Genomic DNA, 22,608 nt, shown 5'->3' with positions numbered 1-22,608 from the left:
TTGTCCTGTCATTGGACATCCCTGAGCAGAGCCTGGCTCTGTCCTCCCAGCGCTGCCTTGCACATCTTTATTAACATGAGGTCACCCCTCGGGCTCCTCTGCTCCAAGCTAAAGAGCCTCAGCTCCCTCAGCCTGTCCTCAGCAGGGAGGTGTTCCACTGCCTTCAGCATCTTTGTGGCTGTGCTGGACTCTTTCAAGCGGTTCCCCTGAGGCCCTTCTTGAACTGAGGGGCCCAGAACTGGACACAGTATCCCAGATACAGCTTCACTAGGGCAGAGCAGAGGAGGAGGAACACCTCATTCAACTGTTTGTGCTCCTAAATCTTACACTACTACTCATCTTGAGGACAGCAGGGTTTCTACTGGCTGGGGGGGGGGAGGGAGGGAAAAGTATCTCTGTGTCTCTTCCTACTGAATGTAGTAATGGCAAGATGATAACTGGTTCGGTGGATGAAGTACATTTTTTAAGTGAGGGACAATGAAGGAGTTTTGCTGGCTCTGGCATGGGGCTGTGTTTCACTGTGCTAACAAAGATGTGAGGCTTACATGTATATTCTGCATGCCCTCTGAGGATACCTATTGAAGCAGCTTTATTTTGAATGTTAAGGTCTGATTGCTCTGAGCAGCTTAAAAGCTATAGGGGCACAGAGCTGCCACAAGTGTTTCACTTCTGATTTTTTTGGGTGCTTCCTCTGTGCTCAGATACTTCAGCCTTCCATCAGCTCTACAGATGGTATCAGCCAAGTGCAGCTACTGTTTTTGATCCACACACAGTGGAGCAGAAAGACTTTTTCTTCCCTGGTAGCTGGCACATTTGTGTGTTAGCTGAACAGAGAGGACTTTAAACAAAGCACCTCGTTGCTTAATGGTTTGTTTAATGTCTTGTGGACAGCTTTACTCTCACTGGTAGGCGTGCTGGGCAAGTCAGACCTACAAGCCAGCACTTTCCTGGTAGAACAGACTGCTAAATATCAGTAACAAAGCTGTTCTGGGGAGCGCTCAGTCCTTGTAGTGAGCAGCTGCATTGGTGGCTCGTTAAAGCCCTGTGAAATAAGCCTTGTCAACATCTGGCATCTGAGGAGAGGCATTTTGAGAAGGTAGAGCAAGAGAACTGAAGGCAACTGCATGCTCTTGAAAGCTGCTAAATTTAAACAAAGCTTGATTGCTTCAGACTTCAGGTTGCTTGTTCTTGCTGCTTCTGTGAGAGAGCTTTCCCTCAGTTTGATTTCACTGCATTAGAAGATTCATAGAGTTTCAAATCCAATTTGTTTCTTGTCTGCCTGTTCATATTCTTGTTCCAATAATGTCTAAATTAGAACTGCCACTCTTGACTTCAGCTTTGCTGCCCTGAGCCTTTAACCTCTTATGGAATATGCTTAGATTTTTAGCTAAACTTAACAGAAGAAAGCCTTTAGGCTCATCTCAAGGAGATGAGTACAGAATGGTGCTGTGCTTAGGCTCAAGTAGGCTGCTTCATTCATTCATAGAATGGTTTAGGTTGGAAGGGACCTTAAAGATCATCTAGTTCAAACCCCCCTGCCATGGGAGACACCTTCCACTAGACCAGGCTGCTCAAGGCCTCATCCAGCCTGGCTTTGAACACCTTCAGGGTGGGGGCATCCACAACTTCCTTGGGCAACCTTTGCCAGTGTCTCCCCACCCTCACTGGAAGGAATGTCTTCCTGATATCCAGTCTAAATCCCCCTTCCTCAAGTTTCAATACATTCACTCTAGTTCTATCACTACAAGCCCTTGTAAAATGTCCCTTCCTGACTTTCTTGTAGGCCCCTTTCAGGCACTGGAAGGCTGCCCTGAGGTCTTCCCAGAGCCACCTTTTCTGGGGAGACCTTCTGGGAAACTTCAAGATGTGTTTGAATGGAGTGGTCTCTTTCAGCACTCATTAATAAAAGGTTTCTTGCTTATTGAAGAAAACCAGTTGTAGCTCTCTTGCAGTCTGCTGCTGAAGCTCTTCATAGAAAGAGTGATTGGCCATTGGAATGTGCTGCCCAGGGAGGTGGTGGAGTCACTATCCCTGGAGGTGTTTAGGAAGAGGCTGGATGGAGTGCTTGGTGCCATGGTTTAGTTGATTAGATGGTGTTGGGTGATAGGTTGGGCTCAATGATCTCAAAGGTCTCTTCCAACCTGGTTAATGCTATATTCTATTGTATTTTGTAGCAAACTAGGTGTGAAATCTGTCATGTGCTTGGTAGAAATACAGGGATGAGAACTGGCTGTGATCATGTCAGTATTGGTGGGTCCTGGAATACTTCTCTGCTTGTTTTAGCTTTTTTGGTCTCTAGTGTCATGTGGTTAGCTTATAGTATGTGAGTGTGAATTAGCCTTACTGAAACTGTTCACAGCATAATTCCCCTTCCCCTTTACCCCTGGAAAGCTGGTGGGGTGTGTTAAGAGGATTGATTGCACTGGTCGGTTGATGTGGGATAAATGGCTCTTGACAAAGAACTATGAATGCAAGGCTTGCGTGCTGGGGCTCGGTGCACTGCTGCTCATCTGCACAACTCCAGGTAATGAATGTTTGCTCTCCTGGAAAAGCATCAAAAGAGTTTGATCTAAAATGTCTGCAGCTTGTGTTCATGAATTTGTGAAATAATCTCTTACTTTTTTTCAGTTGGTAGGTGTGCAGGTAGAAATGAATTCTCAGGGTGCTTGCAAGCATTCCTTGCTTTGCCTGCCCAAAACTTAAGGCATCTGTGTTCAGGCAGGACTAGGTCTATCTACCCTAAGAATCTACAGAGAATGGTTTGGGTTGGAAGGGCCCTCCAAAGGTCATCTAGTCCAACCCCCCTGCAGTGAACAGGGACATCCTCCACCAGAGCAGGTTGCCCAGAGCCTTGTTGAGTCTGACCTTGCGTAGCTCCAGGTATGGGGCCTCAACTACCTCCCTGGGCAACCTGTTGCAGTGTTCCACCCCCCTCATGGTGCAGAACTTGTTCCTAACATCCAATCTCAATCTCTCTTCCTCTAATTTCAAACCATTGTCCCTCATCCTATCACTGTAGGCCTTTGCAGGCAGTCCCTCTGCAGCCTTCTTGTAGCCTCCTTCAGGTACTAGAAGGCTGCTCTTAAGTCTCCCTGGAGCCTTCTCTTATCTAGGTTGAACACCCCCAGCTCCCTCAGCCTGTCCTTGTAGCAGAGATGTTCCAGCCCCCTGATCATTTTCATGGCCCTTCTCTTGACCTGCTCCATCAGGTCCATGTGCTTGTGTTGAGGGCTCCAGAGCTGGATGCAGTTCTGCAGGTGAGGTCTTAACAGAGCAGAGTGAAGTGGCAGAATCGCCTCTCTCAATCTCCTGGCTATACTTCTTTCCATACTTTGCAGTAACTATCAGGAGTTGTGAATAGAGTCTGATACATTTAACACTAAGCTTTGAGGTGAAACTACTCCAGTGAAGGAGGCTTGGGGGCTGGCCCCTGGCTGTGGCAGATGTTGGTTTGCATCCTTGGGGAGCGTTGTAACGTTGCATTTTCTGTCTTCCAGATCAGCGTGCGTGTGACCACCATGGATGCTGAGCTGGAGTTTGCCATCCAGCCCAACACTACAGGGAAGCAACTCTTTGATCAGGTAAGTGTGGGAGGAGCTGCAGAAGACCTAAAGTCAATACAGATGTGATTATATGAAGGCCACAGCAAAACATTTCTGAAGGCTTTCTAATGTCAGCAGCAGTCTGTGCAATAACCCTGAGGGAACTCAATGTAGTAAGAAACTATACATTTTGTCCAAACTATTGCATGTTCTTATCTTCAAGAGTGTGTTAGGAGCTATTCTTGCCTGTAATGAACTGAATTGGTGCTGTAGCTCATCATAATGGCAAATCAGTAGGTGTCTGCAGCCATGATTCAGAGCAAGTCTTACAGGGGAGCTAGTAAGCTGTCCTCAGTTGGCTGTCTTGCAGCCATTGTGGAATTGATTTCAGAGCAGTTGGTCTCTAAACCAGGAGATGCTTAGCTCCACTTCAAATGGTTCTGCAGTTCTTTAGTGCAGTTGATGTGATGTTCTATAGTCCCATCAAGGTCCTGAGAGAAGTCTTAAGATACTGAATTAAGCTGTTTTCACCTGGGTGCCTCAGCTTTTCTCTGCTTCTTTTGCTGGCTAAGCAAACATCCTTTTACTTCAGTCCAAACAGAAGCAGGGAGGCATGTGCAGCCCAAAGCTGATGCCTTTCCTCAGCTGCTCAAATTGTAGCAGTTGAAACCTTGACAGTCTCCACTGTGTTCCTCTGCTGTAACTCTGAAGGCTGTGGATTTGCTACTTGGAGGAAAACCTGAACAGTAAATTCATGGTTTAGAGCAAAGTCAAATGAATCTTGGATTAATGACAAGATGCAGGAACTGCCAGCCCAGATCTGTCAGCTATGGGTGTGGTTCAGCAGTGCTAAGTGTTCTGGGGCCAGCTCTGCATAGTGTCTATCTTCATGAAGAGAGAAACTCAAGGGCTGACCCACCCACAGAAGTCAGCTATTTCATTTGGGGCCAGCAAACTTAATTTTTCTTTCCCCAGATGTTTAACCACAAACTACTACTTTCTCTCATGCCTAGCTGGATGATTCAACACTAGATATTATACTGCTCTTTGCAGCCCAGCCCTGAAATGGAGGGAGTAGAGCGAGATCCCAAGGCTTTGCTACGAGAGCATCTTTTCACAATGGGGAAAGCAGGAGGTCTTTCAGGAAAGCTCCAAGCTGCAGTGTAGCTCTCAGCTGTCTCTGTGTTACCACATAGTAGTTCCTATTTATCTTGGCCCTGTGTGGCCTCAGATCTGACAGTATTTGATTGATAGAAGTGAGAGCTGGATCCTCCCCAGAAACTCTGCATGCAACATGGAAGTCCACCACAGTTAGTCCATGGGAACAGGTGCCCATGAAGCTGAGGTGGCAGAGCCCCAAGTTCATCAAAAGCTGGACTGGGTTTTTTGAGGGAACTGTTCTTCACAAGCAAGCTTCCTAGGATTATCTTTCAGCACCTGTTTTTTGGTGTCACAGTATCACCAAGGTTGGAAGAGACCTCAAAGATCATCCAGTCCAACCTGTCACCACAGACCTCATGACTGGACCATGGCACCAAGTGCCACGTCCAATCCCCTCTTGGGTCGTTCAAGCAAAGTACCAGGAGCTAAGAAGTGATACCAGTGGAGCCAAGGTTTTAAACCTGCATGTGATTTATTTACTTTGCTAAAATCAGCCCTGGCCCACCTGCAGCTTTTGCTACAAACTGACCTTGTGGTGGCAAACTTGGGCTTCCGAGGTTTACCTCTGAGATCATGTTTCCACCATGGGAACTCTTCCTGTCTTAGTAATTGATTTCACTCCTTTGTGTCATGTTCTCCCAACAGCTGCCTGCTCTCCTCCCTGCAGTGTCTCACATGGCACCTCTCTAAACAGAAGCTTTGGTTTTTTCCATAGCAAACCCTTTGGGAAGAGGGAGACAACCGCTGCTGGTGCAGCCCGAGGTGATCATGCAAACGAGGCAGCGTTCAGTTCAGCTAAATCAGGTTGTGGGTGGAGGTGGAAGAGGAAATGCAACGGTGGGGAGGGTTAGGGGGATTTTGGAGCTGGCTATGAAACATTTGCTATTTCCTAAAGGTCTGGTGGGCACCATCTCTTTATACTGTCCATATATCACACTTGCCAGAATAAAGGTTAGACTCTTGTCTACTGCCTAGCACACGAGATTGCCTTGTGGAGCAGTGATAGGAGTAATGAGGAAATAAATGCCCTGGAGCCTCAGCAGTGGCAGATGTTCAGAGTTTGGCTAAATGATTAGTCCAAGACCTAGCACAACAGTGTTAGTGTGGTACCACCACAGTGATGGTGGTAGAAAGGCTAAGCCTCTGCCAGGGCTTGAGAACACTGTGAGCAGTAAGGCAGGGAGTCAGCCGTAGATGTGGGGATGTTGAGCCTCCCACTTTGAGCATGAAGGAGGAGTTTTAGTGGCTACTGCTCTGTGAGTGACAGTGGAGTCTAATCTCAGCTTTGTTTTCTGCCCTGCAATCTAATCATTGTCCCTTTACAATTAAGGAAACTAATTGCAAAGGAGGCAGCTATTCAGCTCCTGCCACAGCAGGAAACATCTCATCTTGGTCTCTGAGTGCAGATACATCACAGACTGTTGTCTGTCCATCATCTTTTGGATGGAAAATTCAAGGCTCCTTTCTGTAACAAAAGAGACTTTATGGTCAGACTTAAGAAATATTTGCCTTTCTTTATGTGTTGTGTGTGGACATGCTCAAAGGGATTATTGAGCTCTGCATAAAGAACCGACTGAAGACCAAACCAAAACACGGGAGCCTCTAGTGAGCTGACAGTAAACACTAAACTTGCTGCCTGTAGTGTGGAGATGGGGCTCTGAATATACTGTCAGCTGGCATGTGTCCAGCATGTTTCAAATGGCTGAGCTATTTCAGTGGATTAGTTCCTGCAGAGGGATAGTCTGGAGCTGACACTGCTGATGGGGACTAAGCAGTGACTGCTGTCTGACTGATACCTGTTCGCTCCCTCTCAGTTTCCATCCCGAGCTGGTCTTGGGTCCCATGCTGGGTGTGCAGGAGTGAAGTTCACTTTCTAGCTTCCTTAAATGGTTCTGTGCTCCTGGAATTGCCAATTCAGTGTTTTCTGCATGGTGCTGGTTCTAGAAAAGGAGCTGCTTTCATCAGTGATATTCTGGAGGGAAGAGAGAGTTCCTCTACAAACCAAGCCTAAGGGTTTTGCTGTTGCAGCACATTGACCTTCTGCTGTGAAACCTGATTTGTGGACTTTCACACTAAAATTTGAAGATGCCATGCATCTTTTTGCCCTAGGGTGGCCTTTCAGTCTGAGCTGTCTTCAGACTTAAGCAAAAGGGAACCTGCTAAGGATTAGCAGGGTTTCCTCAGTGCGTGGTGCTGTTCAGGCAGCATTTGTTTCCACCTGTTCTGTATAACAGTAGGTAATTATTATGACACAACTCTGAATAGGATTTAGAAGAGAGCTTGCATCTAAATAGGAGCTTTATGAGGGGGGAAACTGTTTGAGCCTGAAGTTCCATAGCAATAATAGATGAGTGGGCTTGAGGTAGAAGCTTGCAGATCTCCCTCTTCTTCTGGTTGGTTAAATTCCCAAGTGGATTTTTGTAGTGACAGAACAATGAAGGTCTTCTACTGATCTGTTTGAAGTAGACTTCTGCACCAGAATAGCTGGCTGTAGAAATAAAACTGGGCTGATAGCTGTTGCAGTAATGTGACTTATACTGGAGATGTTCCTGGGACACCCCAACCCCTAGACTTGTAACTGTACAGCATTAGCTTAAAAAAGCTTAAGCTTGTGTGCATGGACAAAACCTGGATTAATTGAGACAGGATTGTACTGTCTGTCTGCTGCAGCTTTGCCTCTGTACCCCTTAGCATCAGCTGCTGAGCTCCAGTGCTTGCTGACATGCTAGCAAAACCAGGAACTCTGCTCCCATTCCTCAGCTGCTAGTGGTGGGCTCAAAGCATTGCTTTGCTTTGTGTATTTCCTACACATGAGAGGTTAACACTTTTTATTCCTTAAGTACCCTACAGATTTAAGAGCCAGAGCTCCTAAGATTCTGAGTTCCCTTGCCCTACTGTGGCTTGCTTATCTCCTGCAGTGAGTTTAATGGATCTGCATGGTACCAGTTCCTCAGTCTCTGCTTTTGTGGTGGCTAAAGCTTACAACACAGGCTGACCAAATCCCTCTTAACTTTTGAGTAACTTCAGCTGAGTGGAGCTGTTTCAAGCAAAAGTGGCTGGTCTCTGAGCTTGGTGAGGAAAGAGACTGTAGACAAGACTTTAGCCTTGATGAGGTCCTACCTAGTTTAAAATATGTGTTTAAAATATGTGAGACTGCTCTGGAGCACTCAAAAGCACTGAACCAAAAACTTGCTATGGCAATTTCATGGTAGAAAGCAGCAGTCTCTGGACCATGGCTGGTTCCTCCAGCAAACCCCCAAACTCTTGTTTGTGTAATGAGTGGCTGAGTGGTACAGAAACTGTCTCCAGTTTCACAGGGATGTGTAGAACTGGCTTTTAGGAAGGCAGTAGTCCAACCAGAAAGGCACTGCTTGTTTCTAAAGAGCTTGGTGGCAAACTGGAACCAGCTTAAAACCCTGGAGAAGAGTCTCTCACTTAGCACTTTGAAAGGGAAGTTTAGAAAGCATCCATCAGCCACATGAAAGGGAGCAATTAAACATGGCTGTAGATAAAGCCCAGCTTGGGTGTTAAGGTACCTGGAAGACCATGTTCATTCTTGGGTATTTTTGACTATGGGATGTGAAATTGCAGGTGTGGCAGCAGCTCAGAGCTCCTCCAGCAATAAGGTTTGCTAGCAGTTTGCTCTCAGAAGTACTCAACAGGCCTAGCATAAAAAGGAGAGGGGCCCACATCTGTCTTGAATCTCACCTACTGTCCTAATGATTTGTTGTGCACTGTAACCTGGGATTCTTTGGGCTTTGGCTCAGGAGCTTGGCCTGAGCGGGAAGTTACTTCCTCTGCTTGCATGCTTTGGTCTTGCTCATGTGTAGAAAGTGCTTCCATGCACAGCCTGTGCTTGTTCCTAGCATGGTGGTGTATCTCCTGGGCTGAGGCTGAAGGTGACCTTCAATCCTCATCGTGATGCTAAAATCGCGTTTAACGGGCTGCCTGCGGCTTCCCTCCTGCTGTGGGGCAGCACTTGGTGAAAGGCAAGGACATAGATCTGAGGGAGATGGGTGAGTGTTGAGGGGAAGAACAGGAAGAGAAGTAAGGAGTAAGAAGCAGCAAGAGCAAAGGCTACCTGGAAAACTGTTTTCCTTCCCTGAACATAAGTACAAAGTGGTACTAATGTGTGCTTAGACTGCCTGCAGAAGGTGAAGTGAGAGTCACCAGAACTGCACCTTTCTCCCTGAGGCAGAATCACTGGCTAAGTGGAAATTTAAGCTAGTGGTACTTGATGAAGAGCTTTCTCATGGCTGGTGAAGGTACCATGGGGCTGCTGGGTTTCAAGGCTGCCTGTAATCTGTTGCCAGTTGTAGACTTGACCTTGCGGTGCAGGCCAAACAAGATCCAGGGACTGATGAATGCTCTCCCTGGCACAAAGAACAGATGTCACTCCCCAGCCCAGAGTGTGAACTAGGTATTTAAGTGTAGTGGTCTGTGATAAACAGTGCTTTGTATTCTCCTCTCCTGTGTGCCAGCCTTTCTGCATCCTCTGCCAGGAGCTGTCTGCTTTTTGGAACCTCTCGCAGTTCATCAGGGCTCTGGAAGCTGCACACCCCCAAGCACAGCCGAGCTGTGAGCTGCCAGCCAGGCTCCTCGCAGCTGCAGAAAGCTGGCTCTTCGTGCTTTTTGCCTTGCTAAATGGAGCTCAGTCAGCCACTGAAGCTGAGGTGGGAAGGCAGGCTGTCTCTCCCTCCCACCCCTGCCGCGATTCAGTAGCAGCTCGGGGGTGTGATGTTGTGTGCGGCGCTGTCTGCCCAGTCCCTTGTTGTCACCGCGATTGCTGTGCAGGCTTCTGCTGTGGAATAAAAGTCCTTTTGTGCAGGGCCCTAGTGTGATGCCTTTCAGTTCCTTGCTGGCAGACCAGCTTGTTGCATTCCCAGGCATAAGCTGCTGACAAATGGAAGTGAGGCAAGCAGACACATCAGCGGAGGGGGGAGCTTCCATCCCATTCAGATGTTAATGCTGCCAAGAACAGAGCTTTCCTTAGGCCCTGGGACAGCCTTTCTTCCTCCTTGTTCCACGTGCTTTCAGGGCATCCAGCAAACGCTGATTCTTCTCTGCATGCCTCCTTAGCTGTGTGCAGCATCCTGGGGGGTGTGCACAAGTGAAGGTTCATCTGCCCCACGTTCCTGTGTTTGCAGGGGCTACAGGCCAGCTCTCCAGGTCATATTCAAGCAAGGACAGCCTGAACCATTTCATGCACTCCTGTGGGATGATGTACACAGCCTACAGGATCTGACATCAGTTTAGTCTCTGTGTTACCCATAGCATGCCTCTGCTGAAAGCTTCTGTTGGTTTGGGGTCTGAAAAGAACTAGGGCCCTGGTGCTGCTTTTGTAAGGCTAGAAGAAAGGTTTGATCCAAGCCCTCAGTCTAAGTAGTAATGAGTCTGCAGGGGCCCTCTGTCTTTGGGTTTGTGTCTTGTCAGTGCTAGAGACAGCATGAGAAGGGAACAGAGTGTATCCTTAGGATTCAACAAGGAATTAATTGAGAAGGAAGTGGGCATTTAGGAAGAAATCATAACATGTGGGACAATTCAATACAAGATTACTTCAGCTTACCTGGCAGAGGACACACCATGATCAGGCAGCTGGTTTTATCCAGGGCAAGGCTTGTCCCTTGCTCTGCAGTTGAGTCCCTAGGAAGGAGGGGAGCTGTGAGCAAGCCCAAGGGGTGGGTGGTGTGTAAAAGCAGCTTACAGTGCTGTACTTCAGGCACTGTGACAACCTTAAGACAAATGTTTTCTCCTTTCCACTTCCTTGTTCATATGCTTGCAAAGAAGGCACTTTGCTGTCACCTCTCTTACTTGGCAACTCCTAGGCGTTAGGGAGAGACTTGGAGGAACTTGAACTTCTACACCCTGTGGCATGTCCCAGACTTGACAGGGCACAAAGCTGTGCCTTCCTGCTAGTGAACAGGCTTTACCCAGAAGCTTCCCCCTCCTTTTTACCAGCAGTAGCATTGTACTGCAGTAGTCTTGCCCCCCCATGAGGCTCTTGTCTCTTGTTACAGTATGCCTCTAAAACCTTCTGAGTACACCCAAGTTGTGCTAGGGGAATCACAGCATGTTAGGGGTTGGAAGGGACCTCAAAAGATCATCTAGTCCAACTCCCCTGCCAGAGCAGGATCACAGAATTGTAAGGCACCTCAAGGATCATCCAGTTCCAACCCCCCTGCCATGGGCAAGGACACCTCACACTAGAGCAGGTTGCCCAGAGCCACATCCAGCCTGGCCTTGAAAACAACTAAGGGGGATTGCACAGTGGTGTACTTCAGTTCTGTGGTGGCTGCTTGTGCTGGCACAAGGGGTGGTGTATTGATTACCTACTGCAGTACCTCTGAATGGTGCCACTCCTTGAAGAGCTGCCTGAAAGGCCTGCCCACAGCTATGAGTGGAGTAAATACAAATTGCTAAGTGACACAGCCTGGCAGGGTGATTCATGGCTTGCCCAGGAGTAGGACATTTGAATGACAGATGAGGGGTGTACCTGCAAATGGAGCTGTGTGCTTGATTCCCAGCAGCTGTTGCACCTGTCAGACCTGTTGCAGTGTGTTCTGGCTATACAGTGGTGTCTTATGAGCAGCTGAAGAAAATAGTGGCACTGCTGGGGCTTATAAATAGCAAGAAGCCTGAGAGAGATGAGGGAGAGGCAAGAATGCATCTCCCACTTGAGACCCCTCAGGTGCCCTTTGTGTTCATCTGAGCTTACCTCTGGCAGTGCCCTCTGCCACCACTGAGACTAACTCATCTCCCTGGGGCTCTTGCCTACTGTCTGTCTTTCAGGTTGTCAAGACAATTGGTCTAAGAGAGGTCTGGTTTTTTGGACTTCAGTATCAGGACACCAAGGGCTTCTCCACATGGCTGAAATTGAACAAAAAGGTATGTTGGCTCTAATCTTTCATGGGTGTTTGCTCTAATCTTGGGTCCCCTTCTTCTGAAGGGCAGGTTCACTCTCTTTTTGTCAGGGATCTGGTTTTGCCTCTCCACATACCTGAAGTACTGCAAGATTAGTGAGTTGGTGTTGCCTTCCTTCAGTCCACATCCCACAACCAAGGTGCAGGAGTCATGGTGTCTGACCTGGTCCTGTTGGCTCTCTAGGCAGACCTGTGACCCTTCCTGGTAACACACTGATGTGGTGCTTGTGTGTCCATCTTGGAGAGAAGCCTGGAGAGGAACTCACCTAGCACTGATCACAACTAATGGCTTTTCATAAGCCCTGTGGGGAGAGGTGATGAGGTAGAATAGGATTGAATTAACCAGGTTGGAAGAGATCTTTGAGATCATTGAGTCCAACCTATCACCCAACACCATCTCATCAACTAAACCATGGCACCAAGCACCCCATCCAGTCTCCTCCTAAACACCTCCAGGGATGGTGACTCCACCACCTCCCTGGGCAGCACATTCCAATGGCCAATCTCTCTTTCTGGGAAGAACTTCTTCCTAACATCCAGCCTAAACCTTCCCTGGCGCAGCTTGAGGCTGTGTCCTCTTGTTCTGGTGCTGGTTGCCTGGGAGAAGAGACCAACCCCCAGCTGGCTACAACCTCCCTTCAGGGACTTGTAGAGAGCAAGAAGGTCTCCCCTGAGCCTCCTCTTCTCCAGGCTAAGCAACCCCAGCTCCCTCAGCCTCTTCTCACAGGGCTGTGCTCCAGACCCCTCCCCAGCTTTGTTGCCCTTCTCTGGACACCTTCCAGCAACTCAACATCTTTCCTAAACTGAGGGGCCCAGAACTGGACACAGGACTCAAGGTGTGGCCTAAGCAGTGCTGAGCACAGGGCAGAATGACCTCCCTGCTCCTGCTGGCCACACTGTTCCTGATCCAGGCCAGGATGCCCTTGGCCTCCTTGGCCACCTGGGCACCCTTGTGGCTCATGTTCAGCCTGCTATCAACAGTAAGCCAGGTGCTTAGCAGTACTGAAGTGACAATCCTTGGGTTTTCTGCCTGCTCAGTCCTGTATTGGAAAGGAGAATTAGTTTTCTGATGGGTGCTTGTCTCTCTGTTCATAAACCTGCTCCCCTTCCCTGGCTCCTGGGGCTACAAACTCTGCTGCCTCTCTTGCAGGTAACAGCTCAGGATGTCCGCAAGGAGAGCCCTCTGCTTTTCAAGTTCCGTGCCAAGTTCTACCCGGAGGATGTGGCGGAGGAGCTGATCCAGGACATCACGCAGCGCCTCTTCTTCCTCCAAGTGAAGGAGGCCATTCTGAACGATGACATTTATTGCCCTCCAGAAACAGCTGTCCTCCTGGCTTCTTATGCTGTCCAGTCAAAATATGGAGACTTCAACAAAGAGGTGCACAAGTCTGGCTACCTTGCTAGCGACAAACTGCTCCCACAGAGGTAAGCGAACCTGGATAGTCCTAAACCACCTTTCACACACAGAATCACCAAGGTTGGAAGAGACCTCAAAGATCAAGTCCAATCTGTCACCACAGGCCCCATGACTAAACCATGGCACCAAGTGCCACATCCAATCCCCTCTTGAATCCCCCCACCAATCCCCTCCAGGGATGGTGACTCCACCACCTCCCTGGGCAGCACATTCCAGTGGCGAACGACTCTCTCAGTGAAGAACTTTCTCCTCACCTCCAGCCTAAACTTGCCCTGGTGCAGCTTGAGACTGTGTCCTCTTGTTCTGGTGCTGGTTGCTTGAGAGAAGAGACCAACCTCCACCTGCTTACAACCTCCCTTCAGGGAGTTGTAGACAGCAAGAAGGTCTGCCCTGAGCCTCCTCTTCTGCAGGCTAAGCAATCCCAGCTCCCTCAGCCTCTCCTCACAGGGCTGTGCTCCAGACCCCTCCCCAGCTTTGTTGCCCTTCTCTGGACACCTTCCAGCAACTCAGTATCCTTCTTAAATTGAGAACTGGACACAGTGCTCAAGGTGTGGCCTAACCAGTGCTGAGTACAGGGGCAGAATGACCTCCCTGCTCCTGCTGGCCACATATCCCCATCACTGTAGGTGTTTAGGAAGAGGCTGGCTGGGGCGCTTGGTGCCATGGTTTAGTTGATTAGATGGTGTTGGGTGAGAGGTTGGACTTGATGATCTCAAAAGTCTGTTCCAACCTGGTTAATTCTATTCTATTCTAAACATGCCTTGTACTCATTTATTTTTTCCAGAGTTCTGGAGCAGCACAAGCTTAACAAAGACCAGTGGGAGGAGAGGATCCAGGTGTGGCATGAGGAACATCGAGGGATGATTAGGTAACTGATGCAGTGTGAAACTGCTGCATTTAAAGTCATGTTCTAGGTGCTACTGTAGTGTATGAATGCATGCAAAAACCTCTGCCTTGCTTCAGGGTGAGCTGGCATTCTTCAGCTGTTTTGCTCAGAGTAACTAGATTCAGAGGCCCCTGCCCCTGCTAGTCCTGGGGATCCTGTTCCAGTGCCTTAGCAAAACAAAACTGAGTTTGCAGTGTTTGTATTTATCTGCTAGGGTGATGCTTTGCCAGCTTGTTGCTGCTCTGCCCCACCTAGGAAGACAGCACCTCCTTGTTCTAACTGCTCATAGACTCAACAAGGAACATCTGCTTTCTTTTTGCACCCTGCAGAGAAGATGCTGTCCTGGAGTACCTGAAAATTGCACAGGATCTGGAAATGTATGGTGTGAACTACTTCAGCATTAAGAACAAGAAGGGCTCTGAACTCTGGCTAGGTGTAGATGCTCTTGGACTCAACATTTATGAGCAGAATGACAGGTAACAAACTCCCTCTCCTCTGCTTTTCCACTACAAAGGCAACAAATCTGGAAGCAAACTCTACAATTCCTGTATCTGCTTCGTTTCCTGATGCTGCCAGCATGATCCATGAAGCACAGCTTTGGACCAAAACCTCCAAGAAACTTACACACCAGCCTAGTTTTACTTTTGTGCCTTGACTTCCTGCCACAGATGCATTTTCCAGTTCTGGTTTCCATTAGAACACAAGGAAAGCAGAATCAGAACACTGCTTCTAATGTTTCTGGTTCATCTGCCTGCCTTAATTTTGTTTGCTGGTTCCTGTCAACACTGAAATATGAGGGTGGGCTTAGGAGAATCTTGAGCTTTATGGTGCACAGAAAGATTCTGGAATGATCTGGGGCTCTTACTTCCTTTTTGCTTGCCGTTTCTGCAGGTTAACACCGAAAATTGGATTCCCTTGGAGTGAGATCAGAAATATCTCTTTCAATGACAAGAAATTTGTTATCAAGCCTATTGACAAGAAAGCACCAGTAAGCGGCAGCATTCCAATTACACTTTTTTTTGGGGGGGGGGGTATGCTTCTTAACAGAATTATTTTACATTTTATGTGTTTCTTTTGAATTGCAGACAGCACTTTCATTAATGTCAACACTGATTTGAGCACTGCTCTACTACCTGATCTCTTCAGGGCAGTGGGCACAGAATGAGTCTAATGGCAGTCAAGGTGATAATTGGAGTTGGTTCCTGGCTAGGAATATTGCATCCAGTTCTGGGCTCCCCAGTTCAAGAGGGACAGGAATCTACTTGAGAGAGTCTAAGGGAGGACTGCAAGGATGTTTGAGACTGGAGCACTCCCTTATGAGGAAAGGCTGAGAGACCTGAGCCTGTTTAGTCTGGAGAGGAGAAGACTGAGAGGGGATCTAATCAATGTCTATAAATATCTGAGGGTTGGATGTCAGGAAAGAAGGGGGAGAGAGAGAGCCTCTGCTCACTTGCACCCTGTGATAGGACAAGGGGCAATGGATGGAAACTGCAGCACAGGAAGCTCCACCTCGACATGAGGAAGAACTTCTTTACTGTGAGGGTCACAGAGTACTGGAACAGGCTCTCCAGAAACGTTGTGGAGTCATCTTCTCTGGACACTTTCAAGACCTATCTGCATGCATTCCTGTGTGACCTACACTAGATTCTATGGCCCTGCTCTGGCAGGGGGGTTGGACTTGAAGATCTCCAGAGGTCTCTTCCAACCTCTAATATCCTGTGATAGTAGAATAGAATTAACCAAGTTGGAGAAGACCTTTGAGATCATTGAGTCCAACCTATCACCCAGCACCATCTAATCAACTAAACCATGGCACCAAGCACCCCAGCCAGGCTCTTCCTAAACACTTCCAGGGATGGTGACTTCACCACCTCCCTGGGCAGCACATTCCAATGGCCAATCTCTCTTTCTGGGAAGAACTTCTTCCTAACATCCAGCCTAAACCTCCCCTTGCACGTCAATAAGGTCTTCCCTAAGCCTCCTCTTCTCCAGGCTAAGTACCTCCAGCTGCCTCAGCCTCTCCTCACAGGGCTGTGCTCCAAACCCCTCCCCAGCTTTGTTGCCCTTCTCTGGACACCTTCCAGCACCTCAACATCTTTCCTAAACTGAGGGACCCAGAACTGGACACAGGGCTCAAGGTGTGGCCTAACCAGTGCTGAGCACAGGGCAGAATGGCTTCCCTGCTCCTGCTGGCCACAGTGTTCCTGATATAGGCCAGGATGCCCTTGGCCTTGTTGGCCACCTGGGCACACTGCTGGCTCAACCAGTACCTCCAGGTGCCTTTCTGCCTTGCTGCTCTCCAGCCACTCTGTCCTCAGCCTGTAGCACTGCATGGGGTTGTTGTGGCCAAAGTGTAGAACCCGGCACTTGGATGTGTTCAATCTCCTGCCCTTGGCCTCTGCCCATCTGTCCAGCCTGGCAAGCTCCCTCTGCAGAGCTCTCCTCCTGACTGCAGAGGGGGTCAGACTAGCTAAGCTTTGGAGGTCCCTTCCCACGCAGCCTGTTCTGTGATTCTAATGCTGGTGTGTTGTTGTCCCAAGGACTTTGTGTTCTATGCCCCTCGGTTACGGATCAACAAGCGGATCCTGGCGCTGTGCATGGGGAACCACGAGCTCTACATGCGCCGGCGTAAGCCGGACACCATCGAGGTGCAGCAGATGAAAGCACAGGCTCGGGAGGAGAAGCACCAGAAACAGATGGAGAGGTTGGTAGGGCTCTGAGTAACCTGGGCTTTGTCAGTCACTGCATGATAGCGTGGTGTGCTGGCAGCACCGTCCTGTGCTTGAGCCAGCACCAGAGCAGATTGCTTTCTGCTTCGGCAGGCCGCACGGGGTGGTGGAGAATGGCCCTCGTCACAGATGTGCCACACCATCACTTCCCTAAAGAATTGCCCATGTGCTTGATGGGAGCAATGTGGATCTTGAGAAAAGGAGATTTCCCCTGTAACATTGCTGTTGTGAGCTTGCTATTGAGATGAATGCCAGCAGAACTTGTTCTTTCTGCACTTGTGTGAGGAGCCATCTCACGTGCTCATGGCTTCACTGGGAAGTGCTCCAATCTGAGTAGCTATTCATTTGAAATTGGGTTGTGACTTTCCCCTCATCAGAGCCCTGCTGGAGAATGAGAAGAAGAAGAGGGAGTTGGCAGAAAAGGAGAAGGAGAAGATTGAACGTGAGAAGGAGGAGCTAATGGAGAGACTCAAACAAATTGAGGAGCAAACCAAGAAAGCTCAGCAAGGTGATATGAAATGATCCAGGATTTCTTCAGATGCATAGGCTGAGTGAGGGGCACTTGAGGGGCAACGCTGTGAGCACCTCTGAGCCATTTGGCTCTCCAGTATTGTCTAACTGGTGTTGGGTTCCTAGTGTAGCTTTCTGAAGCTGATGGTCAGCCCTCTATATGCAGCTGCAGAAACAGGACTTACATTAGAGGGATGGGTGACAGCCAAGATGCCTCTCTAGCAGTGTGAGCCTCTTGCAGTTGTTCAGATGCTGGCTGGAAGGTTTGTCCCAGCACATCTGTACAGGAAGGAGTCAAAGTGTAGCAGGAGTCACACCAGGTGGTTCTCTGGTGTGATTACTAATTGCTTGGCCAATGTCACAGCGTGATGTTGCCCAAGCAAAACACTGTTGCTTCTCTGCCTTTAAGGATGGCATTTTGGGATGCCATCAGATCAGGCAAATAATCTGCTGGCTTGGAACAGGCCTGGCTCTTAGTCTCCCAGCTTCAGGTACAATGTCAAGGAGAGGAAAGGGGGGCAGTTGATTGCATCTCTACTTTACTTCTTCCTCTGAAGAAAAACTCTCATCCAGAGCATGGGTGTAAAGGCACCTTCCTTTCCTACTGCCATTCCTTGCTTGATCTCTCTTTAAATGCACTTCCCTTTTCCTTCAGAACTGGAAGAACAGACACGCAGAGCTATGGAGCTGGAACAGGAGAGGAAACGAGCTCAGGAGGAAGCAGAGAAGCTGGCTAAAGAGCGTAGAGAAGCAGAAGAGGCCAAGGAGGCCCTATTGAAAGCTTCCCATGATCAGCAGAAAACCCAGGAACAGCTGGTAAGTGGGTGAGCTGAAAATTGGGTAGGGAAAATAGTGGCAGTAAGCAAATCAGGCTATAAATACAGAGAGGAAGCACAGTTTGGTTCTTTGGTTTGTAGCCTCGAGAGATACACTTGTCTTTAGGTGTAAGTTTATCTGGACAGCAGATCTGGGTTGTTGTGCTTTTGCTTTTTATCTGTTTTTGGTCTGCCATGCTGAGAACAGTGTAGAACTCACTAATTGCTTCCCCTGGTTTGAACTCAAAGAATTGAGTTCTGTAGCTCTGTTTGGAGGAGAAGAAAAAACAAACCCAGCAGAAACCGAAAGCCCAAAACTGTTTTGTCCTTCCTTTTCCCTTGCATCTTGAGGATATGGGTGGGACTGAAGTTTACAGGAAGGATTTTCCCTTAATGAAAAGGTATTAAAGGTTCTGGTTGGATTCAGGGCTTGAACTAAATGCTTCATTTAGCAAGTACTTTGGGTTTGCCCCCACTGAAAACCTCTCTTTTGCAGGCTGCTGAGATGGCAGAACTCACAGCTAGGATCACACAGCTGGAGCTGGCCAGGCAGAAGAAGGAGAGCGAGGCCCAGGAGTGGCAACAGAAGGTAAAGCAGAATCTGGGGAACAGAGATACTTTTTGTTGCTTCTCATTTTGTGTTGTGACCTTAACTACTGCAGTAGATGCCACACTAGGCTGAGTGCCTGCAAGCTTGAGGCCATTGTGAATACCCGGCTTTGGTTTTCTCGGTGTCATGAGTGCCTTGTTCTAACTCTGTGTGGAGATATTTTGACTAATTAGGCCTCTAGCCCATTTTTCATGAATTACAACCATTCAAATCTGTGAGGCATTAGCCAGCAGGAAGCTTTTCAAAAGACTGCAGCCAAGTAGCCCTTTGGTGTGCAGGAGTTGCCTGTATTAAGCAGAGCTTCTGTGAGAATTCTCTCACACTTGGGGTTGTAGCGACTGACTGGCTGTGGCATGCCCTACTGCAGGCCCAGATGGTGCAGGAGGACTTAGAAAAGACCAAAGAGGAGTTGAAGACTGCCATGAGCACTCCTCACGTCACTGAGCCCATGCACTCTGAGAATGAGCATGATGATGAGCAGGATGAGAACGCAGCAGAGGCCAGCGCTGAGCTACGGTCGGAGGCCACCATCAAGGACCGCAGCGAGGAGGAGCGCACCACGGAGGCAGAGAAGAATGAACGGGTCCAGAAACACTTGAAGGTAAGAAGCTGGCAGCAGAAGGTGGTGTGTCAGAGTGCTGCTTGTATTTTTCATGCCATTAATCACAGCTGGGAAGTATCACTGGTATTTAAAGGGGGAAAAAAAGAAAGGCAGGGGGAAAGAGGGTGATCAGTCAGGGAGGTGCTTAGCCATGGAGCAGAGAGGGAGATCTTGTTGCCTGGCACTTGACTTCCATGCTGCTGGAAGTGGGGAAGTATTCTCAAGCAGTGCCAGAAAGCAGCATCTGTGAGCCGTGGGGTGCTTGTGTGAGTACTGCCAGCCACCTGACAGCTGTCCACAGCCCTGCCTGCAGCTTGGGCCAGTTCCTATCCAGCAGCTGTCTCTAACTGTCCTGTATGATTGGGTTGCATTGCAAAGCCCTGAGAGCAGCCCAGTAGGGGTCAACATGGGAGAGAGCATTGCTGCACCACCTTCTTGTCAGGAGCTCCAGTGCTCTGGTGTTGGCTCTTCCCAAGTGATTTGTTGGCTGCCTGACTCTCATCAGGCTTTGCTTGCTCTGCCTGTGCTGTGGTGTGGTTATGCACAGGCAGGTTCACAGAGGTGCACTTTATCTTCTGCAGCATATTCCTTTTGTGGTAGAAGGCTACTAGCAGGTCAGGTTCTGCAAGATGCTGCTGTTGTCTTTAGGGAGCCCTCCACTTGACTGCTCTTCTGAAGTACCCTGGGCACAGACTTTCACTGTGTTAGACAAAGATTAATAAGGTGATAAACTCTGTGTGTTCTACCTTCAAACAGAGGAGAAATAACTTCCACAGACACACAGAACTGTTGGAAGGGACCTCTTAATATAACAGAATGTTAGGGGTTGGAAGGGACCTCCAGAGATTGAGTCCAACCCCCCTGCCAAAGCAGGTCACACAGCACATCCAGATGGGTTTTGAAAGTCTCCAGAGGAGACTCCACAACCCCTCTGGACAGCCTGCAGCAGGCCTCCAGCACCCTCACAGCAAAGATGTTTTTCCTTGTGTTGAGGTGGAACCTCCTGTGTTGCAGCTTTGTACCTGTTGTTCCTTGTCCTGTCACAGGGCACCACTGAAAAGACATAGAATCATATCCTCACCTTCATCCTGACACCACCACTCATTTATAGACATTAATAAGGTCCCCTCTCTGCTGCCTTCTGTCAAGACTAGGAATGTGTCCAGAGAAGGGCAACAAAGCTGGGGAGGGGTTTGGAGCACAGCCCTGTGAGGAGAGGCTGAGGGAGCTGGGGTTGCTTAGCCTGGAGAAGAGGAGGCTCAGGGGAGACCTTCTTGCTCTCTACAAGTCCCTGAAGGGAGGTTGTAGCCAGGTGGGGGTTGGTCTCTTCTCCCAGACAACCTGTGACAGAACAAGAGGACACAGTCTCAAGCTGTGCCAGGAGAGGTTTAGGCTGGATGTTAGGAAGAAGTTCTTCCCAGCAAGAGAGACTGGCCATTGGAATGTGCTGCCCAGGGAGGTGGTGGAGTCACCGTCACTGGAGGTGTTTAGGAAGAGACTGGATGGGGTGCTTGGTGCCATGGTTTAGTTGATTAGCTAGTGTTGGGTGATAGGTTGGACTTGATCTCCAAGGTCTCTTCCAACCTGGTTAATTCTATTTTGTTCTATTCTAAACAGCCCCAGATCTCTAGTCCCACTGCCTTGCTCAAGCAGGGGGAGCTGGAGCAGGTTGCCCAGCAGTGTAAACATTCAGGCTTCTGTTTCCTGTCTCTATGACTGCTCAATCTCGAGGAGTATCAGCAAGGAGCCTCCTTGCCCGGCTTTGCATCCCTGGAGCACGCTTAAGCCATTGCTTCCTGTCTTCCCTCCTCCCCAGGCTCTCTCCTCAGAGCTGGCCAACGCTCGGGATGAAACCAAGAAGACAGCCAACGACATGATCCACGCCGAGAACATGCGCCTGGGCCGAGACAAGTACAAGACGCTGCGCCAGATCCGGCAGGGCAACACCAAGCAGCGCATCGACGAGTTCGAGTCCATGTAAAGTCCCCCCCTGCCCTGCCCTGCCCCGCCGCCTGCTGCCCTGCACTCTCCTCTCCCCCTCTTTCCCGCCCTCTCCCGACATTCACTCCTAATCCTGCTCCGCTGGAACCACTACAGAAGAGTGACCACCGCCTTATTTATCGAGTCTGGGGCAAATGCTGGAGTCACAGCAGCAGAAGAGCTTACAGTTGGCGTCTTCGCGGGGGGGGTGGCCTGGGGGAGCACAGACGGATTGGGGCCGGTCTGAAAATGGTTTGGCTTTGGGTAAAGCCTCACTGCCTTTGCTTTTGTGCTGCCCCCTGCAGTGGCTGTGTTGCTGTGCTCCTCTCCTGGTGGGTGGGGAAGCCAGCAGCTCCCGCGTGGCGTGCAGTCAAGCGCTAACGGTTTTGACACTGTGCCTTCCTACTAACTCCTGCAAGCTTCAGTATTAAGCTTAGTAGCCAGGGTCTGAGTTTCTGACTGACTTACAGGGTCTGAATGGTGTAGCTGAAAAGGGGAAGCTGGAGCTTAGAAAGAAAGGTTGGAGGTGGAATATGGACTTCCTATCCAACAGACCAAAGCTTTTGTCCTTCAAACACAAGCAGACCAAGCAGATTCTGTGGTGTTCCTGCTGGTGTCTCCTTGTGTTGTTTAATGATGGAACTTTGAATCTCTTAATCATGAGGAGGCCTTTGGAATATTTCCACTGATGTGGTGTGGTTTGGAGCTTTGACTTCCCTGCTTTCCAGAAGTTTTGTCTCTGGTAAATGGCTTTTTTTCCACTGTCATGTGTCTGACTTGAATGTAACCAGTGAGGCAGAGGTAGCTGAAAAACACACTGCCTGCCTTTTGGGGCTTGCCAGTGGAAACCTGAAGGGGTAGGTAGAGATGTAAAAGACTAAAAATTCCTGTAGCCATGTGTTCCCTTGCTGAACCAGTACACTTCTAGTCATGTGAATAGGATTTCAGGGTTTTCCCCAAGAGGCCTTTTTAGCACATAGTCATTGGTGCCTTACAACTTTGTATAGACCTACTGTAGCTCAGATGTCTTCAGTTCAAACAAGATGAAATCATAAAAGAAAGTGATCAGCAGCTGGGGACCAGAAACTACCCTTGGGTCTGGGGCATGCACAAGACTGCATCTGTCTTCCTGGCTTCAAGCAGCATTTGAGGGGAGAGGATCCTGAGATGCTTGTCCAATTGCTGCTTTAATCCTCACTAGTGTTCTGCCAGATCCCTGGCTCCAGTGTTTTCCCCTTCCCCAGAAGGATGCTTTGCCCCTTTTGTAGCTTTGAGAACAGAAGGCTCTGTCTCTGAGAAGTGATTGTGAGGCTGGTCCCAGGAGCCATTTGTACCAGTTGTTGTAACACCCATCACCTCCTGTCCTCCAAGCTAGCCATGCTGTAGCTGCCCAGACTCTTCCCTGCTATTTCTGGGGAGGAAACAGCCATGCATGCT

General features: G+C 49.0%; 1 protein-coding gene across 1 annotated transcript in view; it reads left to right on the top strand.

Moving 5' to 3' along the window:
* The window catches only part of MSN (moesin), a 47,187-nt gene extending 26,001 nt beyond the window's left edge, over window positions 1-21,186 (top strand). The window contains exons 2-13 of the mRNA XM_054169747.1: window positions 3,498-3,581; window positions 11,493-11,588; window positions 12,774-13,048; window positions 13,825-13,908; window positions 14,256-14,402; window positions 14,818-14,914; window positions 16,467-16,630; window positions 17,033-17,163; window positions 17,821-17,981; window positions 18,477-18,569; window positions 18,958-19,191; window positions 21,008-21,186. Coding sequence (XP_054025722.1) covers window positions 3,498-3,581; window positions 11,493-11,588; window positions 12,774-13,048; window positions 13,825-13,908; window positions 14,256-14,402; window positions 14,818-14,914; window positions 16,467-16,630; window positions 17,033-17,163; window positions 17,821-17,981; window positions 18,477-18,569; window positions 18,958-19,191; window positions 21,008-21,172 — 1,731 coding nt within the window. The 3' untranslated portion in view covers window positions 21,173-21,186. The remainder of the gene's footprint in view (window positions 1-3,497; window positions 3,582-11,492; window positions 11,589-12,773; window positions 13,049-13,824; window positions 13,909-14,255; window positions 14,403-14,817; window positions 14,915-16,466; window positions 16,631-17,032; window positions 17,164-17,820; window positions 17,982-18,476; window positions 18,570-18,957; window positions 19,192-21,007) is intronic.
* Window positions 21,187-22,608: the final 1,422 nt, after the last annotated feature.

Source organism: Dryobates pubescens, chromosome 18, assembly GCF_014839835.1.
Source record: "Dryobates pubescens isolate bDryPub1 chromosome 18, bDryPub1.pri, whole genome shotgun sequence".
NCBI lineage: Eukaryota > Metazoa > Chordata > Aves > Piciformes > Picidae > Dryobates > Dryobates pubescens.
Note: the sequence above shows the minus strand (reverse complement) of the source record. Positions and strands in the feature narration are given on the sequence as shown.